The sequence below is a fragment of the Globicephala melas genome, chromosome 18, assembly GCF_963455315.2.
Source record: "Globicephala melas chromosome 18, mGloMel1.2, whole genome shotgun sequence".
Taxonomy (NCBI): domain Eukaryota; kingdom Metazoa; phylum Chordata; class Mammalia; order Artiodactyla; family Delphinidae; genus Globicephala; species Globicephala melas.
Window position 1 is genome coordinate 18,783,374 of NC_083331.1, and position 16,845 is coordinate 18,800,218.

At 40.0% G+C, this 16,845-nt stretch overlaps 1 protein-coding gene and 1 long non-coding RNA gene across 8 annotated transcripts in view; one reads left to right on the forward strand and one right to left on the reverse strand.

Moving 5' to 3' along the window:
- The window catches only part of RB1 (RB transcriptional corepressor 1), a 134,990-nt gene extending 123,555 nt beyond the window's left edge, over window positions 1-11,435 (reverse strand). For 2 of the 4 annotated variants that reach the window (XM_070044083.1, XM_030882280.2), the window contains exons 1-2: window positions 11,117-11,435; window positions 8,213-8,339 (exon numbers count right to left, since the gene is read on the reverse strand). In XM_070044083.1, the coding sequence (XP_069900184.1) occupies window positions 8,213-8,339; window positions 11,117-11,247 (258 nt within the window). In that variant the 5' untranslated portion in view covers window positions 11,248-11,435. The remainder of the gene's footprint in view (window positions 1-8,212; window positions 8,340-11,116) is intronic. The other 2 variants (XM_060288116.2, XM_030882282.3) reach the window with 2 other exon arrangements.
- Window positions 11,436-11,484: 49 nt separating this feature from the next.
- The window catches only part of LOC115866635 (uncharacterized), an 85,950-nt gene continuing 80,589 nt past the window's right edge, over window positions 11,485-16,845 (forward strand). For all 4 annotated transcript variants that reach the window (XR_009559795.2, XR_009559794.2, XR_011376899.1 and 1 more), the window contains exons 1-2: window positions 11,485-11,901; window positions 12,854-12,980. This is a non-coding gene — a long non-coding RNA (uncharacterized lncRNA). The remainder of the gene's footprint in view (window positions 11,902-12,853; window positions 12,981-16,845) is intronic.

Genomic DNA, 16,845 nt, shown 5'->3' on the forward strand with positions numbered 1-16,845 from the left:
GTGCCATGCCACTGACCTGGTTTTGCTCCCTTCTAGGTGTGAGCAGGGGCACACAACCCTGCGATGGCGGGCTCCACCCTAGAGCTACTTTCGCTCCCTCTTGAGTGTGTGTAAGGAAGCCTCACTTGAGTGACAACATTCTCCGCCCGGGATCTGGTTTCACTCCCAGCCGAGTGTACACACTGACACACATGCTGGTAATGGCTGCCTCCACAGTCAGAGACAGGGGCTGGGTCCAAGCAGGCTTGGATCCCTCCACGTGTGCGCACTCTCATCAACAGCCTGCGCCTTAGTCGGGTGCAGCACCAGAGCAAGAGGCGCTGGAGCAGGAGCCCTGTGCAGGCTGGGGAGTACACTGGGGCGGTCCTGAACAGCCGGCCAGAGCCCCAGGAAGTTTTCCATCTGCTGCCTCTGTGCTGTGACTGGGAGGAAGCAAGTCTGTGCATGCTCTTCAAAAGCGGTGTCTCGGTTTCTTATATCTCTCCAGTAAGCCCCACTGATTTTCAAACCAGTTAAGGGGGTCATCTTCCCAGCACTGGACCCTTGGGCTAGGATGCCTAATATGTGGCTCAAATCCCTCACTCCCTCAGGGATAATTCCCAAGCCTGTGACATCCCCTTCCTCTTGTGTCCCCCACAGCAGGTACAGGTCCCGACCAGATTGCTTCTCCTCCCTTCCTACCAGCCTTCGTGTGGTTCTTCCTTTACAGCCTTGGTTGTAGAAGAGTCATCTTGCTAGTCCCCGGGTCGATTTCACCAAACATCGCTCTGTATGTAGTTCTGGTTTTGATGTGTTCAAGTGAGTGAAGGTGAGCCCGTGTCCTTTAACTCCATCTTGATCTCTCTCTCCTCCCTCCGTACAGTTTTTCACAGCGGCTGCACCAATATACATTCTTACCAACAGTGTACTAGGGTTCCCTTTTCTCTACATTCTCACCAACACTTGTTATTTCTTGTCTTTTTGATAATAGCCATTCTAACAGATGTGAGTGATATTTTATTATGGCTTGATTTGCATTTTCCCAATGATTAGAGATGTTAAGCACCTTTTCATGTACCTGTAAGTCATCCATATGTCTTCTATGGAAATATGTCTATTCTGTTCCTCTGCCCAGTTTTTAATTGGACTGTTTGTTCTTTATGTATTTTGGATATTAACCCCTTATCAGATATATGATTTGCAAATATTTTCTCCCAATTGGTAGGTTGCCTTTTCATTTTGTTGACGCTTTCCTTTCCTGTACAGAAGCTTTTTATTTTGACGTAGTCCTACTTGTTTATTTTTGCTTTTGTTGCCTTTGCTTTTGGTGTCAAATTCAAAAAATCATCGCCAAGACTGATGTCAAGGAGCTTACCACCTGTTTTCTTCTAGGAGTTTACGGTTTCTTATGTTCAAGTCTTTAATCCACTTCAAGCTCGTTTTTGTCTATGGTGTGAGACAGTGAGTTTCATTTTGTGCATGTGACTGTCCAGTTTTCCCGGCACCCTTTATTGAAGACACTGTCTTACCCCTGTTGTATATTCTTGGCTCCTTTTGTCACAAATTAATTGACCACATATGTGTGTGGGTTTATTTCTGGGCTCTCTATTCTTTTCCATTGATCTATGTGTCTGTTTGAATGCTAATCCCATTCCATTCTGATTAATGTAGCTTTGTAATATAGTTTGAAGTCAGGAAGTATGATAGCAATGATACTTAGATACAATACCAACCAAAGGCATGATTCAGAAAAGAATTTATAAACCAGACTTTATTAAAATTAAATATTTCTGCTCTGTGAAAGACACTGTCAAGATAATGAGAAGTCAAGCCACAGAATGGGAGAAAATATTGGCAAAAGATATATCTGAAAAGGACTGTTACCCAAAATACATAACTCCTCCTAAAACTCCTCCTAAAACAATAAGAAAATAAACAGCAGATTTAAAAATTGGCACAAGGTGTAGTCACTGCTCCAAAGAAGATGTACAGATGGCAAGTAAGCATATGAAAAGATGTTCAGCATCACATATCATTAGAGAATTGCAAATTAAAACAATGAGAGAGCACACCTATTAGAATGGTCAAAATTCAAAACACTGACAACACCAAATGCTGGGAAGAATGTGAAACAATAAGAACTTTCATTAATGATACAGCCACTCTGGATATAATCTGGACGTTTCTTACAAAAATAAACGTACTCTTACCATAGGATCTTACCACAGGATCCAGCAATCACACTCCTTGGTGTTTACTTAAAGAGTGGAAAACTGATGTCCACACAAAAACCTATACACGAATGTTCACAGCAGCTTTATTCATAATAGCTAAAACCTATGAACAGCACATCCATCTTTCAGTAAATGAATGATTAAACAAACTGTGGTCCAGCCATACCATGGAATACTACCAAAAAAAAAAAAACAACGAACAAACTATTTGCAATGGGCTAAATTGTGCTCCCCCCACAAAATTCCTATGTTGCAGCCCTAACCCCAAGTACCTGAGAATGTAACTGTATTTGGAGACAGGGTCTCAAAGAGGTACGGTAAGTTGAAATGAGGACAGAAGTGTGGGCCTTACTGAATCTGACTAGCATCCTTACATGAACAGGAAATCTGACACACAAAAAGGCGCCAGGGATACGCGCACAGGAAAACCATTCCAGAACATAAGGAGAAGGCAGCCATCTGCAAGCCAAGGAGAGAGACCTCAGAAGAAACCAAAGCTGCCCAGCTCTTATCTTGGATTTCCAGCCTCCAAAACTGTGAGAAAATACATTTCTGCTGTCTAAGCCACCCAGTCTGTAGTATTTTGTTACAGCAGCCTTAGCAAACTAATATACTGACATATAACATCACTGTATCTCCAGGGAATTAAGCTGAATGAAAAAAGACAATCCAAAAGGTTAAATACTATATGACCTCACATCCAATTCATTCTTGATGTTACAAAATACAGTTAACCCTTGAAGAACATGGCTATGAACTCTGTGCATCCACTTACAGGCAGACTTTTTTCAGTAGTAAATACTATACTACTACGTGACCTAAGGTTGGCTGAACCTTTAGATGTGAAACTGCGGAAACAGAGGAACCTTGTATAGGAAGGAACTGCATATGCGGATTGTTGACTGTGTGGAGGGTTGGTGCCCCTAACCCGCACACTGTTCAAGGGTCAACAGTATGTCATAATATCATTGAGTAAAGATCTTATTAAATGTCTATGTACAGTCAAACTGGGCTATTGGTACTGTCAAGATAATACTTGAAAAGATGATTATAATCATTGGTCACCTTTACAGAATGTTACAAAACAAACTCATCAGCTTGAAAACTAGTCAATAAAAGCAAAGAATAAAGCACTTATCCTACCTTTCCTGAATAATCTGTACTTCAGAATAAGAATAATTGATGGAGGAAAGTTTCCATTTACAGAAGAATTACAGCTAATAATTGAAAACGGAATGATAAAGTTATCAGTTCACCATTTAGCAACCCCTGATGGATCTAGTCAATGGTCATCAATAATAGCTTACATCAAAAAAAGAAAAAAAAAGAGAGAGAGATAGCAAGACATTATGTGTCTACTAACAGTCATACACAACAACATCTCTGAAGTATTTCTTCTGGAAAATATCAAACCAGGATCTGATCAGGCCTCTAGATCCATTTCTAGGCAACACAGAGAATTAGCAAATATGTTAAACAATGAAGGAGGTACAATCTGTAAAATACACACAGTAAGAAATTCCACAGGATAAACAATCCAGTTTCTTCAACAAATAAATTGAAAAAAAAAAAAAGAAAGAAAAGAAAAGAAAGGAAAAGGGGGAGGGAAGGAAGACGTGAAACCAACAGATTAAAAGATTTAAGACACAAGTCAACCAATCATACTGTATGGACCTTATTTAAATCCTCATTAGAGCATACTGAAAAAAAAAAAGAACTTATGAAACAATCAAGAAAATTTGAACGCTGGATACTTGATATTAAGGAATTTTCATTAATTTTGTCAGGTGTGATGAACTGTGGTCATTTTTTTAAGAGTTCTTATTTTTTTCCCCATACATACTGAAATATGTACAGATGAAACATCATATCTGGGATACTTTAAAATAATCTGGGGTCAGGGAGAAATAGAGTTTGGCTATGACTGATAACTGCTGAAGCTGGCTAAGAGGTATATGAGAAGTCATACTATTTTCTCTACCTACTTTTATAAATATCTGCAATTCTCCATAACAAAATGTTTTAAAAAATTAATCTGAGGACTGGAAACAGAAATAAAAGAAGCTGCAAATATCCTACAACTGTAATACAAATATAACATTCATGTACATGTTCTGAAGTGCACTTGGCTCAGCAACATCCACATACAATCAGGATACCAGCACCATCGCCAAACAGAAAGGGTACATATATTACTAAGGACTAGAAAACTACAGGTAAAGGGACCTTTCACTACACATAATTTTAAAATAGATATTCTGCTTTCTAAGGTTAGTAACAAACCCCTTCATATTTCTGCAGTATAGCTTAACTGGAATGCCTAGTATTACTCCAATTCCAAACTATTTTTTTCAATTATCTTTCTAAATATAATGACCTATAAAAATGCCTCTATCAAGGGCAATATATTTCAAAGCCCTTGAATACATACACACAAAAAACATATACAAACACACATACACACACACACATACACATGCAAAGCCCAAAGAAACTGACATTCAGACATCATTTCTGCTTTGCAGATGAGCAAACAGAGACTGGAGAATTAAACAATTTGTCTAAAATCATATAGCTACATTACAACTACAAAGTTTTTTGCTCTGAGGTCCAAGGTCTTTTCTATTCTACCACACTGTCATTCAAGACACAGAAAGAAAACCAAAATTCCAACAACTGATTCACCGTAAGTCACAGTATGAAAAGCATTCCTGGCCAATTTCTTGATGGAAAGTTCCTTATTTTATTCATATGCTATAAGCAGCACGAACACAATCTAATCTTACAACAGCAATCACCTATTACATACTTACTAAACATTTATACAAGGAGAAATTTCTAGACAAAATACCACAAACCTTTCCTTTAAAAGAATTAATGTATGCTTTCATGTATGCATAAACAACTTCTTTTACTCTGAAGAACTCAAAAATGTGGATTTTAGCAAAAATACTGCATCAGAATCACTATACATCCATTTAAAACTTCAACCATTTTAACTGATTCTTAAATTTTCCTAAAAAAATATTAATGTAAAATTTTCTGCAGTAATTCTTAAGTCAAATAATTCCTCTTGCATGACCTAATATAGGCACTCATTTACACTAATAAGTGCTTTATATGCATGAATTTATTTAATCCACAAAATAACTCCAAGTTCCAAAAATCATTGTTAGTTCCCTTTACAAATAAAAAACTGAGGCTTGGAGATTTTAGGTAACTTTTCGAGATCACAGAGCCAGTATATGGTAGATCTGAGACTTGAGTCAGTCCAGTCTGATGACAAATCCTTGCTCTTAACCCATCCTCTATTTCAATAAACATTATCTATTTTCAGTTGCCAAAAAGTGCCCTAAGTTACCACATTCCTCTTCTTGTTTCAAAGAAGACAGCCAATCGCAACTAGAATGGCTGCATAGGAAACAGGTTCATTTTGTCATTCATTCGCTTCTCAGCACACACTGGCTCATATTCTCCCTTAGAAATTACTGTATAAATGAAGGTTAAATTATCAGGTCAACCCTCAAAAACTTAACTATCACTTAAAATAAGATTTCTATGCAAAAGTCTGGTGAATTATAACAGGACAACACAACATCATCCAGTCGTACCCAACAAAAAGGTACCCCAAATCCCAAAGGCAACATGAAATTCCTTTCTTGTCTTCCTCAGCACACAACCAGGAATGACTGCACATGTCCTAGTCCCCATCATGAGCTCCATCAGGAGATGAGTTTTAAAGTGTGCCAGTTCCCGTAGAAAGCAGGGACAAAGCCAGGAGGAGAAAAGGGTAGGATACAAAAGCAGTAACATTTATTCATATATATATACACACATATATATACACATATATATGTATATATATACACATATATATATTCATATATAAGAAATGTTACTTTTATATATATAAAATATACATATATTTTATATATATATATATAGTATATATATATATATTCAAGTCTGAAGCCCAAAACTATTAACTGCTACAGTTCAGTTAAAAAAAAAAAAAAAAGTTTTCTGTGAACCAGCCTGGAAATCTAACTACCATATTGTACTTGCAAAGAGATTTGGAACACAACCAGCTTAAAAGTTGGAAACTATCTATACTCACCAAACTCTCTACAATCAAATACCCCTTCTCAACTTTCTGAAAACTAAAAGCCTAGTATTTATGGAAGAGAGAGAAGTGAAGGACTCTTTAACGGCATGCACAGAAACAGCTCTGTACATGAAGTACCCAAATCAGTGGAAATATACATTAGGTCCTTTGGGATGATACCAATAGTATCATTCATCCAAGATACTTCAAGTATTCCTTTTTAGTATGGAGTTCTTGAATATGTCCAGATCTTTGGAACTGTGAGATTTGTTTTCTCCTTTTTTTTGTTACCAGGTGCTATGGACTGAATGCTTGTGTCCCCCCAAAATTCATATGCTGAAAACCTCATACCCAATGTGATGTTATTAGGGGATGAGGCCTTCAGGAGTGATTAGGTCAGGAGGGCAGAGCCCTCATGAATGGAATTGGTGCCCTTATAAAAGAAGCCAGTAAAAGCTCCCACCCACTCTGCCAAGTGAGGCCAGTGACAACGCACTATCTGTGAACAAGTAAGTGGGCCCTCACCAGACACAGAATCTGCCAGCACCATGATCTTGGTCTTCCCAGCCTCCAGAACTGTGAGAAATAAATTTCTATTGTTTATAAGCTACTCAGTTTATGGTATTTGTTATAATAGTCCAAATAGACTAAGACATCAGAGATTTTTTTAATGGTTTTAAATAGTTATTTTTATGGGATGTACATAAGCACATTTTGTTGCATTGATCTGATCAGTAAAAAAAGACATACATGTACTCTACTACAATACTGATGAGAAAGTAAACTCATGAAAAGTGTCTGGAGTGCAATTTAGCAATAATTACCAAGAGTTTTATACATGTTCATAGCTTTTGACTCAGTAATTCAACTTGTAAGAATGTATTCTAATAATCAGAGATTGGTTCATGAATTTATTTAACAAGTTATCACAGACTTACTTTCTGCCAGGCATCACTCTTACGAATAAGGATGTTTAATCACATTATTTTACAGCTCCAAAGTTGGAGGAAAAAATGTCATATAACAGTAAGAGTTAACAAATTAAAATACATATAATGAATAAAATATTACACTACCACTGGAAACTACATTATCAAATATCAAAAAATATTTAATAACATAAGAAAATGCTCATATGTTAAGAAAAAAATTTTTTAAACAAGATACAAACCTATATGTAACTACATGTACCTACATATAACTACATGTATGGGATCATACATGTAGTTATATACAGTATGCTTTAGATCTTATTAGTCAGGGTCCTTGGTTAAGTTACTTAACCTTGCTCTACTTCAGTGTCTTCATCTATAAAATGAAGGTTTTACATTTTACATGTAAAATAAAGATTTTATATTTCACATCTTAACGGATTGTCAAATGGGTTCTTTGAAAAGTGTTTATAATATTCCCCAGCACATATAAAGCATCAATAATTATTTGCTGGTGGTATACACATACAGATGCAAAGAAAAAATGGAAGAAATATTTCAAAATATTACCAAATATCCTGAATTCTAAGGCAATCAGGAAATTTGAACACTATTATGAGATACTAAAAATTATTTTATAAGATATAAAAAATTATTTTATGAGGTATAAAATTATTTTATGAGGCATTTTTTGTTTTTTAAAAAGTCTTTATAGCAGACAGAAGTATTTATGAGTAAAATATGATACCTAAAATTTGCTTTAAAATACTTTGGTGGGGGGCCTACATGGAGAGTTTTGGGTTCTTTTTAATTTTTAATGTTATCAGAAGTAAATTGCCCCTGGGTAATAGAATTGTTACTAGCTTTGCTTTATATTTTCCATTTTCTAAATTTTCTACAGTGATTAAAATTATTTTTAAAATTAGAAAAATGTTTTCAAAAAATTTTAAGACAATCCTTACCAAGACTCCATCCACAGATGAAACTTTCTCCCAAGTTAACCAAGCTCTTTCTCTGACATGATCTGGTATCCTTAATTTCTGACATAATGCAGTAAAATCAGGTTCTTCAGTTTCTTCAAACTCAAGCCTACCGAATGAAAATATACATGTAATAGGCACATACTTACAATCAAATTAATTAAATATTTGTTTCAATATTTTGCATATAATAGCACTATCCTGAAAGAAAGCATCACTAAATACTTTAGGATCTTGTTTATCTTTGAAAAAAATTACACTTAGAATTTAAATATATGTTTATCTTCTTCGATCTTTCCAAAACAAGAATACCACACAGCGAAAAATGTCTGCTGGTCTGGTGAATCACATACTTTAGAGCAGCAAAATAGCCTTGTGAAGGAAAGTAAGTACAATAGCTAAAACTGTTTGGGAAAGCTGGGATGATACTAGCCAAGAGGAAAGCCTTAGATAATATTACAAAATCAATTCAATATCAGTAACTTTGCTAAAATACAATCAATGTTTCATTTAATCTACCTACTAGTATTTCTTACATGATGACCAAATTCAGCCTTTTCTTCTTGATCTTTCTTAACCAAGACAAGCAGTCAAAAAATTCTTCTTGCCTAATTCTTTTTCATTCACTTAACGTCTATTTGACATCTAATAATAATAATAGTAGTACGAGGCATAGCTTACAGTTTTTTAGTATTTGCTATGGCCCCATACAAAGTACCCTGGATGAAGGTAGACGGAACCCCACATCAGCCCTATTAGGTAAGTACTCTTATTATCCTTGTTTTACAGATAAGTACCAAATCAGAAAAGTTAAAAGTACTCACCTGAGATCACAGCCAGTAAATGGGAAACCCTGATATAAACCCAATAACCTAACTCTATAATCCATGCCCCTGACCACTATTCCAGACTGCCAACCCTACTTCAAAACATAATTACCTTTTGGTTATCTCAAAAATGAAGATGGTATGTTGTTCCTAGTGATGGTTTCCCTTACAACTGTATCACTTAAGCCAGAGATAATACAGTAGCAGGAAGACCTCAACTCTCAAAGTAGACATGGGCTCTGTCACTGGAAATGCAGTTGGACTGGGCCCTGAATCCATCCCAAGTAAGTTTCTCGGCTTCAGATTGCCAGGCAGTGGTTCTATCGTTGTTAAGTAGTTAACCTGTAGAGTTTGATAGCCCATGCTAAGGAAACATTTTATGGGTAAGGATAATCAAGAACAGACTGCATGGTTTTGACTTACAGGAGAATTTTTGATAGTTCCATCATTTAAAGGTATATAAAATACAGTTTTGCAAAATAAAAGAAAGAAAGTCTCTTTTCCCAGGTGATGGCCAGAACTTCAATATTTCTGGTTACCCTACAATAATCAAGAATGCTTCCAAGCTCTGTGGATAACATGGGGTTCTTTACAGTAGACTTCACTGCACTTTACAAAGGGAAACTGGAAAGTACTGTATATATCAGTCTAATCAGAAACGAATGTCTTCTCCCAGAACATCCCTGGGCTTTTTTTTTTTTTTAAACTAGCGAGAATGATTTTTAATTAATACATAAGACAGTCTAAATATATGCATTTCGAATAGCTTTTCACAAGCCATTTCCAAAGCCCATTCCAATCTTTAACAATTTGTCCCGAATTCTGTTAGTGTCTGGGGAGATAAGAGAAATAGGACTTGCTGATAGACTAGAACTGCAGGAGGGAGTACTGAGGGACAGAAAGGTGTCCCATTCCCTTGAAACTAATGTGTAGTCTCAAAGTAGGGCTAGTGCTGACAATAATAATGACAACTGTATTCGTTCAATCTTGGGTTCTAACCATAAAGCATCACAATCAAGAAAAATAAGCTGCTGCAATATATATCTCCTTGTCATATTCTGCTGCATTATCATGGACTTGCTTAAATTTAGAATCCACTTAGGAGAAAAAAAAATAATTCCATATGAGCACAAAAACACTAATTTTGTACTCAAACAAACAAAACAAAAAAGGAGGACACCAGGATCCTCGCTGGCTCAAAGCCAAAACGCAAAATGGAAGAAATAATGAGGCACGCCGAAGCAGACTAACATGAAAGAAGAGTTTTATGCAACGAGAAAAAAGAAAAAGTTTAGAAACTTTCAAGCTCTTGGGCTAAATGTCTCACAATATTTTTGCCCATGCACCAGTTCCTCTAAAGAGTTATGTTCCACCGGTCACTACCGATGGCTGTGAATCCTCACGTACTGAAAGCACTCTTCTAAGGGAACGCCATAAAGCACCTCAGCCGAGTTTCCTGGGGGCAACTGACACCCAGGACCCTGCGCTTCACGTCCGATGGCATCTCTGCAGCAGCGTCCAAGGCTTTTCTGGCTGGCCTCTCCCAGGACTGGGCTTCAGATGCAGCTGCACGCCCAGAGGAAAATACTTTCCAACTGCTGCATCGCAGGAGACCAAAACAGAAAATCAAATGACCACCGGAGGACTACAAACCTCAACATGAGAAAAACCTCTCCAACAGGCACCAGTGTTTTTTTTTTTTTTTTCCGTTTTGCATTTGATGGGGTCTCGAAATCACCCGCCGCCTGCGAGACTCCAGTCTCGCGGAGGAAAGGCGGCACCTGTCACTTCGCTCAGCGACCCGAGCCCCACCCGCCCGACACCTGTCAAGCTGGAGCCGAGACCCCTCCCGGCCGCCCTCTCCTCGCTCCCGAACCCAGACTCCTGTCAGCCTCCTCCGGGCGCTCCGCGGCGGTGGGGCACCGGGAGAGTCCCTACTCCTGCCGGGACCCGGTCCCCGGCGGAGACGCGCCCCCGCCTAGACGCCGCGGCGCCCGCCGACGCACCCTCCGGGCGCCCTTCCTGCGCGCCGCCGGCGGCGGCGGCTCGGCTCGCTCACCTGGCCAGAGGCAGGTCCTCGGGGCCGCTATCCTGCTCGGGGTCCTCCTCAGGAGGAGGCGGCGGGGGAGGCGGCGGGGGCTCCGCGGCGGCAGCGGCGGCTGCTGCTCTACGGGGGGTTTTGGGCGGCATGACGCCCTCGCAGGGCAGGCGCCGGCGGACGCTGGAGGACGGCCGGGGAGGGAGGACGCGCGCACGTCGGGCACGCCCCGTCCTCTGCCGACTCCCGTTACAAAAATAATTTGAACGTCCCCTGAGAAAAACCGGACGAGCCCTCCCCCGCCCGGCAACCGAGCGCCGCGTCCAACCGCGGGAAAACGTCACTTCCGCCAGCGGCGTCACGTCCGCGAGGCTCCCGGGCCCGCCGGCGTCGGGAGGGCACCGGGGTGCCGGGCGATGCGCGGGGCGGGGGCGCGGTCGGGAGGGGAGCCGTGGCCTGGGCCCAGGCGCCCGCCCAGAGGCAGCCGCAGCCGCCTGAACCTGTCTCTTCCCGAAACTCGCCCTTCCAGGCGTGGGTTCCGGTAACGGGACGCTACCCAGCCTGGTGGGCGAGCGCAGGCCCCATCACTATCTGCGGGTGGATCCGGAGCTACGGCGGAGGCCCCGCCGGGAGTATCTGGCGAGCGCACCCGGGGCGGGCACGCCCCTCTGCTCCGTGGGCGGTGCCCTCCTTCTCGCCCGCAGTCCTACCGCCCAATCCGTTAAGCGAAGTCGTCCGAAACAAAAACAAAAACTTCTGGAACACCTCTCAGGAGCTGAATTTTGCCAACCCTTAGGAGAGACCAAGTATGGGACAGTGACTGGCCTTTTAGAGTTCTTTTGGGGAAGGGGTTGGGCAAAGAACTGATGACAGGGTGCTAAATGATTTAACAGGGGTGTAAAATCAGGAAGCACCCTCGAAATGTATAAGGGACAGCTTCAGAGGAGCAGTGGCATTTGAGTAGAAGTTTGCCCGACGGACCTAACATTTAAGGAGGACTTTGTGTACAAGGGACTGTTCTGGCCACTTTACATAATTGTCCTACTTAATACTCAGAAACAACCCTTTAAAATGAGTCGTAGTCCTATTACACTTTCCAGCTGGGAAAACAGGCTCGGAGGAGTTAATTTAACCAATATTACAGAGCTGATGGGTGATGTTAGGTGAGCCGACGCGTGTTGTGAAAGAATTGACCGAAATATTAACAGGGGAAGAAAAGTTAGTTTTTATCCTCTTTCCTAGGGAGGAAAGGGGCCAAAAGCATAGAGTGGCGTTGGCCCTGAAGGGTGGGCGTTTGAGTCTTTTACTGAGTCTTAAAGGGCAAGATGCAAGAAAGAGGGGATGGGTTGATACCTATTCTGGTCCGCAGTTGTCACCAGGCTGGCTGTGCTTCTATAGGATGTGTTTTTTCTGAGAATAGACTTGTTGTCTTCAGTAATTTTCCAGTCCTTGAGTGTCTGAAAGAGACTTGATAGTGGCCCTTGACAGACGTTACTTTATTTTGAACAATGTTAAATGGGTTTACAGGTGGTAGAGGATTTGAACCCAGGTATATTTGACTCCACTTATCCATTACATCGTGTTAAAGAAAACACCAAGAGAGGGAAACGGCATGTGCAAAGGCACAAAGACATCAGAGAAGAGCTTGCTGGAACTACCACCATCAAGCATTGGCTTAGAAACTGTCTCTTGTCTCTTGGTACTTGCTTATAATAATAGATTGCCTAGTTTGAGCACATGTTTTTCTCTCATTGGCAGATGCTGTGGGTTGCCGGTTCAGAGCCTCTCAACTGAGGTGCTGTGAATAAAATACAGCTGTGCTCCGGTGTGAACCCCCCCCCCCCATCCTTGGAACAGCTGAGCAAGGCTGAGGCAGCAGCCCCAGGCAAGTCGTAGCTCTTGGGTTTATCCCTGTGTGTCGTACAATGGATTATCACTTTCTGTGTATGCCATGGTATATGCCAGAATGTGAAAAAGGGGTGGCAATCATTGGCCTGCTCAACAGCTGGTTCTGCCTAAGTTCAGAAACCCTCTCTCGGGGACTAAAATTTATCTGGTGGTAGGGTCCATGCCCAGGCCCGGCTACAGAGAGCACATACCATCACAGTGGTAATTCCACTCACCTTGCCCAGGATTAGGGTAGTCAGGAGCACAGGATCCAGTTTTGGTCTTTGCAGGATCAAAGAGAGGCTGCTGGGAGCCTGCTGAAAAGAGATACAAGGATGACATAGTTCTTCTACCCCTTAACTATTTGGAGGATGTGACACTTGCAGTTGCTGCAGCCATTGTGACTTAAGACAAGCTGACCTGAGGATGAGGCAGAAATACTAAGGATGGCACAGTAGGAAAATCAGAAAATCTGGGTCCTTGGTGACATAACTGAGCCTCTGATTTGACCAACCCTGCAGCTGACCTTAACAGAGCTGGGGTTTTCAGTTGTTTCCACCAAAAAGCATCATAACTGATAATATTGCTCCAGTGAACCCCTTCAGGATAGACAGCCATCATTGAGGTTGCCCTTAGTACCTAGCATGGTGTTGGGCACACAGTAACTGCTTGTTTGCTAAAACTGGGGAGGGAAGGAAAGCAGAGGAAAGTTCTAGGAACTGAAGTAAACTCTCTTCATATAGAGATATGACTTGCTTTGTTAAACCCAACTTATCGACACCTGGGTTTACTATAATTATGATAGCTCAAGAGAGATTTCTCAATTTATAAAAGGATGTGTATTTTTACCATGGATTACTTTAACTATGTTCCCTACTATAAAGTCCTCATACCAAACTCAGAGGGAACTGAGTCAATCAACATCCTTATATTCCCCCACAGCTTTCTGTTGCACCACCAAAGAAGTGTTAGAAATTCTGCAGATTCTTCAAAGAAGTTTCCCCTGATCTTCCTCTACCTGCATAGTACTTGTAAGATTACTGTAAGACAGAAAAAAAAAGTCTTCTTAGATTTTATACCTGGAGATAGAACTCTCTTCAGTATGAGGCCCCTTCAATGATATCAGAATTTTTTTTTAGTCTCCCCTAGTCTAAGAAGTCTTCCTTCGACTTTTTTTGTAAGCTACCACACTGTTTCCGTTTCTTTCCCATCTAGCTTCTTGAAAGGGTAGTCCCCATTTGTGCTCTCACTCTCCCAACTCCTCAGCCTGCCTCTCTTTGACTGTCACCACCAGCACTCCACTGAAACCACTCTTTCAAAGGTCACCAGTGTCCTAATTGTCAACTCATGGCTTCTTTTAGGTCCTCGACCTACTTGACCTTTCTTGTAGTTAACACAGTTAACCACTTCCTCTTTCTTAAAACTTCCCTAGTCTTCCACAAATCCAAGGGTGATCTCCTTGTTCACCCCCTCTCTTCTGTTACTTCATAAGCTCCTCCACTAGTTCTCCCAGCAGTGCTATTCAAAGTGTGGTCCTTGGACCAGTGCCAGTCTGTAAACTGCTCGTGTTTAGTCCACAAGGAGATAAGTACAGAGGTTAAGAGTAAATGCTTAGCAGCATTTATAGGAGTTTCACATTTAAGCAATATCCAAGCATGTGATCATTGGACACCCCTCATTAAACGGAGTATAGAGTGGTTCAGATGTTCTCCAACCCGCGTGGTGAGTTGCAGGTCAGTGGCATGATTGTGTCCTTGTCATGTGCCGTAGGACCACATTAGTGAAGGAGTGAAATTTTTAAGGTTAGTTTGTCAACTGTAACCCAAAAGTGAATACAAATCTTGAAAATGTAAATATTTATTTACTTTTATAACTTGTTATTTTTACAGTCATTTTAATTTTTAATCAAGCCCGTTTTTTGAAATTCATAGCCAAACTTGGGAAGTAAAATTTGTGTCATTTGTTTTTAACCCTAAATTGTAGGTGGTGAAATAAGCCTCACTGTCCTGTTTCATCAAGAAAAGACACATCAGTAGTGGGTTAGTAATAGTAGTAGTAAACCAAATAATAACCAGAGAAGTGATTCCAAGAGTTAAAGATCTGAGTGTTTGTACGAATTTTACTCAGAAATAATCCTCCATCTACTGAGCTCACAGCCATAACTCATAGTAAAGTACTAAAATCATGAACTGACTAATGAAGCAATAAAGCCATCAAATTTCAATGGCATTTACATATAAAATATAAAGAAACTAACTATGAATGTGATAAAACATTTTGAATTTTTATTTTCCATGAAAATAAACACACATAGGGAATTCATGGATCCAGAATCTATTTCTTTCATTGAAAGATAATTTAAATGTAACTATAACTTAATAGGATAAGTCTTTGGAATGGGCTACTGATGAAGAATTGAAGATGAATTTTGAAAATAAAGCATCGTTTGCTTCATTTGAGATAAAAATTAAAAGTGAATATCTGAGCTTGCTGAAATTGTTTCAAAATCTCTTCTTGCAGGGAATTCCCTGGCGGTCCAGTGGTTAGGACTCGGCACTCTCACTGCTGGGGCCCGGGTTCAATCCCTGGTCGGGGAACTAAGATCCCGCAAGCCGCATGGCCAAAATAAATAAAGAAATAAATAAATGAAATAAAATCTCTTCTTCCATTCCCTTAAACATACCTTTGAGAGACTGATTTCTCTGCTATTAGTGTTCTCAAATACAACATAGAAACAGTTTAGATATACATTACCTCCTGCTAGTGGCATTGTCAGCAATCCAACCTAGATTAGAGGATTTAACAAGCAAGAAGCACATTCATTTGTCATGTTAAAAACTTTAAATATTGACAAACTTAAAATATTAAATACTCTCATAGTATTTAATATGAGAAATTGCCAATTCAGTACCAACCTTTTGTTTAGTTGTTATGACCATGGAATGATAGGAAATTAAGGGTGTATTAGCAATTCTCTATATTAATCACCTACATGTACACTTTCAGTGAACAAAGTGCAGTTTCTGTACCTTTTTCTTTTATTCTATGTTATTTTTTGTTTTAATTCTGTTTTTTGAAATGTAATTTTTGTCTGTTTAAAATACTTAAAGCGTGAGCTTGTGTTTGGTATGCCTTTTTTGTTTTCATTTGATTTTTCTAGTACTTTTCAAAATGTTATTTTCCGAAAGTTTATTTTTCATGAAAAATTGGAAATTAAAAGAAAGGAAAGTTCATTCCTTCACAGATAGTGTAAGATAGCACTGGCCTAGGAGATCTTCAACTCTCTTCTCTTCTTGCTCTATTTCATTTCCATGATTTAAATCACCTCCCATATGTGTGTTCTTAGATTCTTTCTGGTTTCAGGAAACAGAGACCTACTCAATTTACCTGAATTATTCAGGGTTTATGATTAGTTTAGGGGAAAAAAGTGAAAAAGACAAAAAAAAAAAAAAAGAGTCCCTGCTGCTGCATTCATCTATCTTGTCATCCATCCAACAGCAGGCAATGTGAATGTTGTTATTCTTCATCTCTTTGTACTGTTCTCCTGCCACAATGACCTACTCTCCATGCCATCAGTTCACACTCATGAGGAGAGAGCATATGATTGATTTCCCTACTAAACTGTAATTTATACTAGCAGGATCAGACAGCATAATTTGCGGGGCCCAGTGGAAATGAAAATGCAGAGCCTCTTGTTCAAAAATTATTGAGACTTTCAAGATGGTGACAGCAGAACACTAAACCAAGCACAAGGCCCGTCTAACATGGAGTGTTATAGAACTACATGGCTCACGTGCCTATAAAGCCAGGTCTGTCTGTGAGGGTAGATCTATGTCTGTTCTGCTAACTAGGGTGCCCCCATG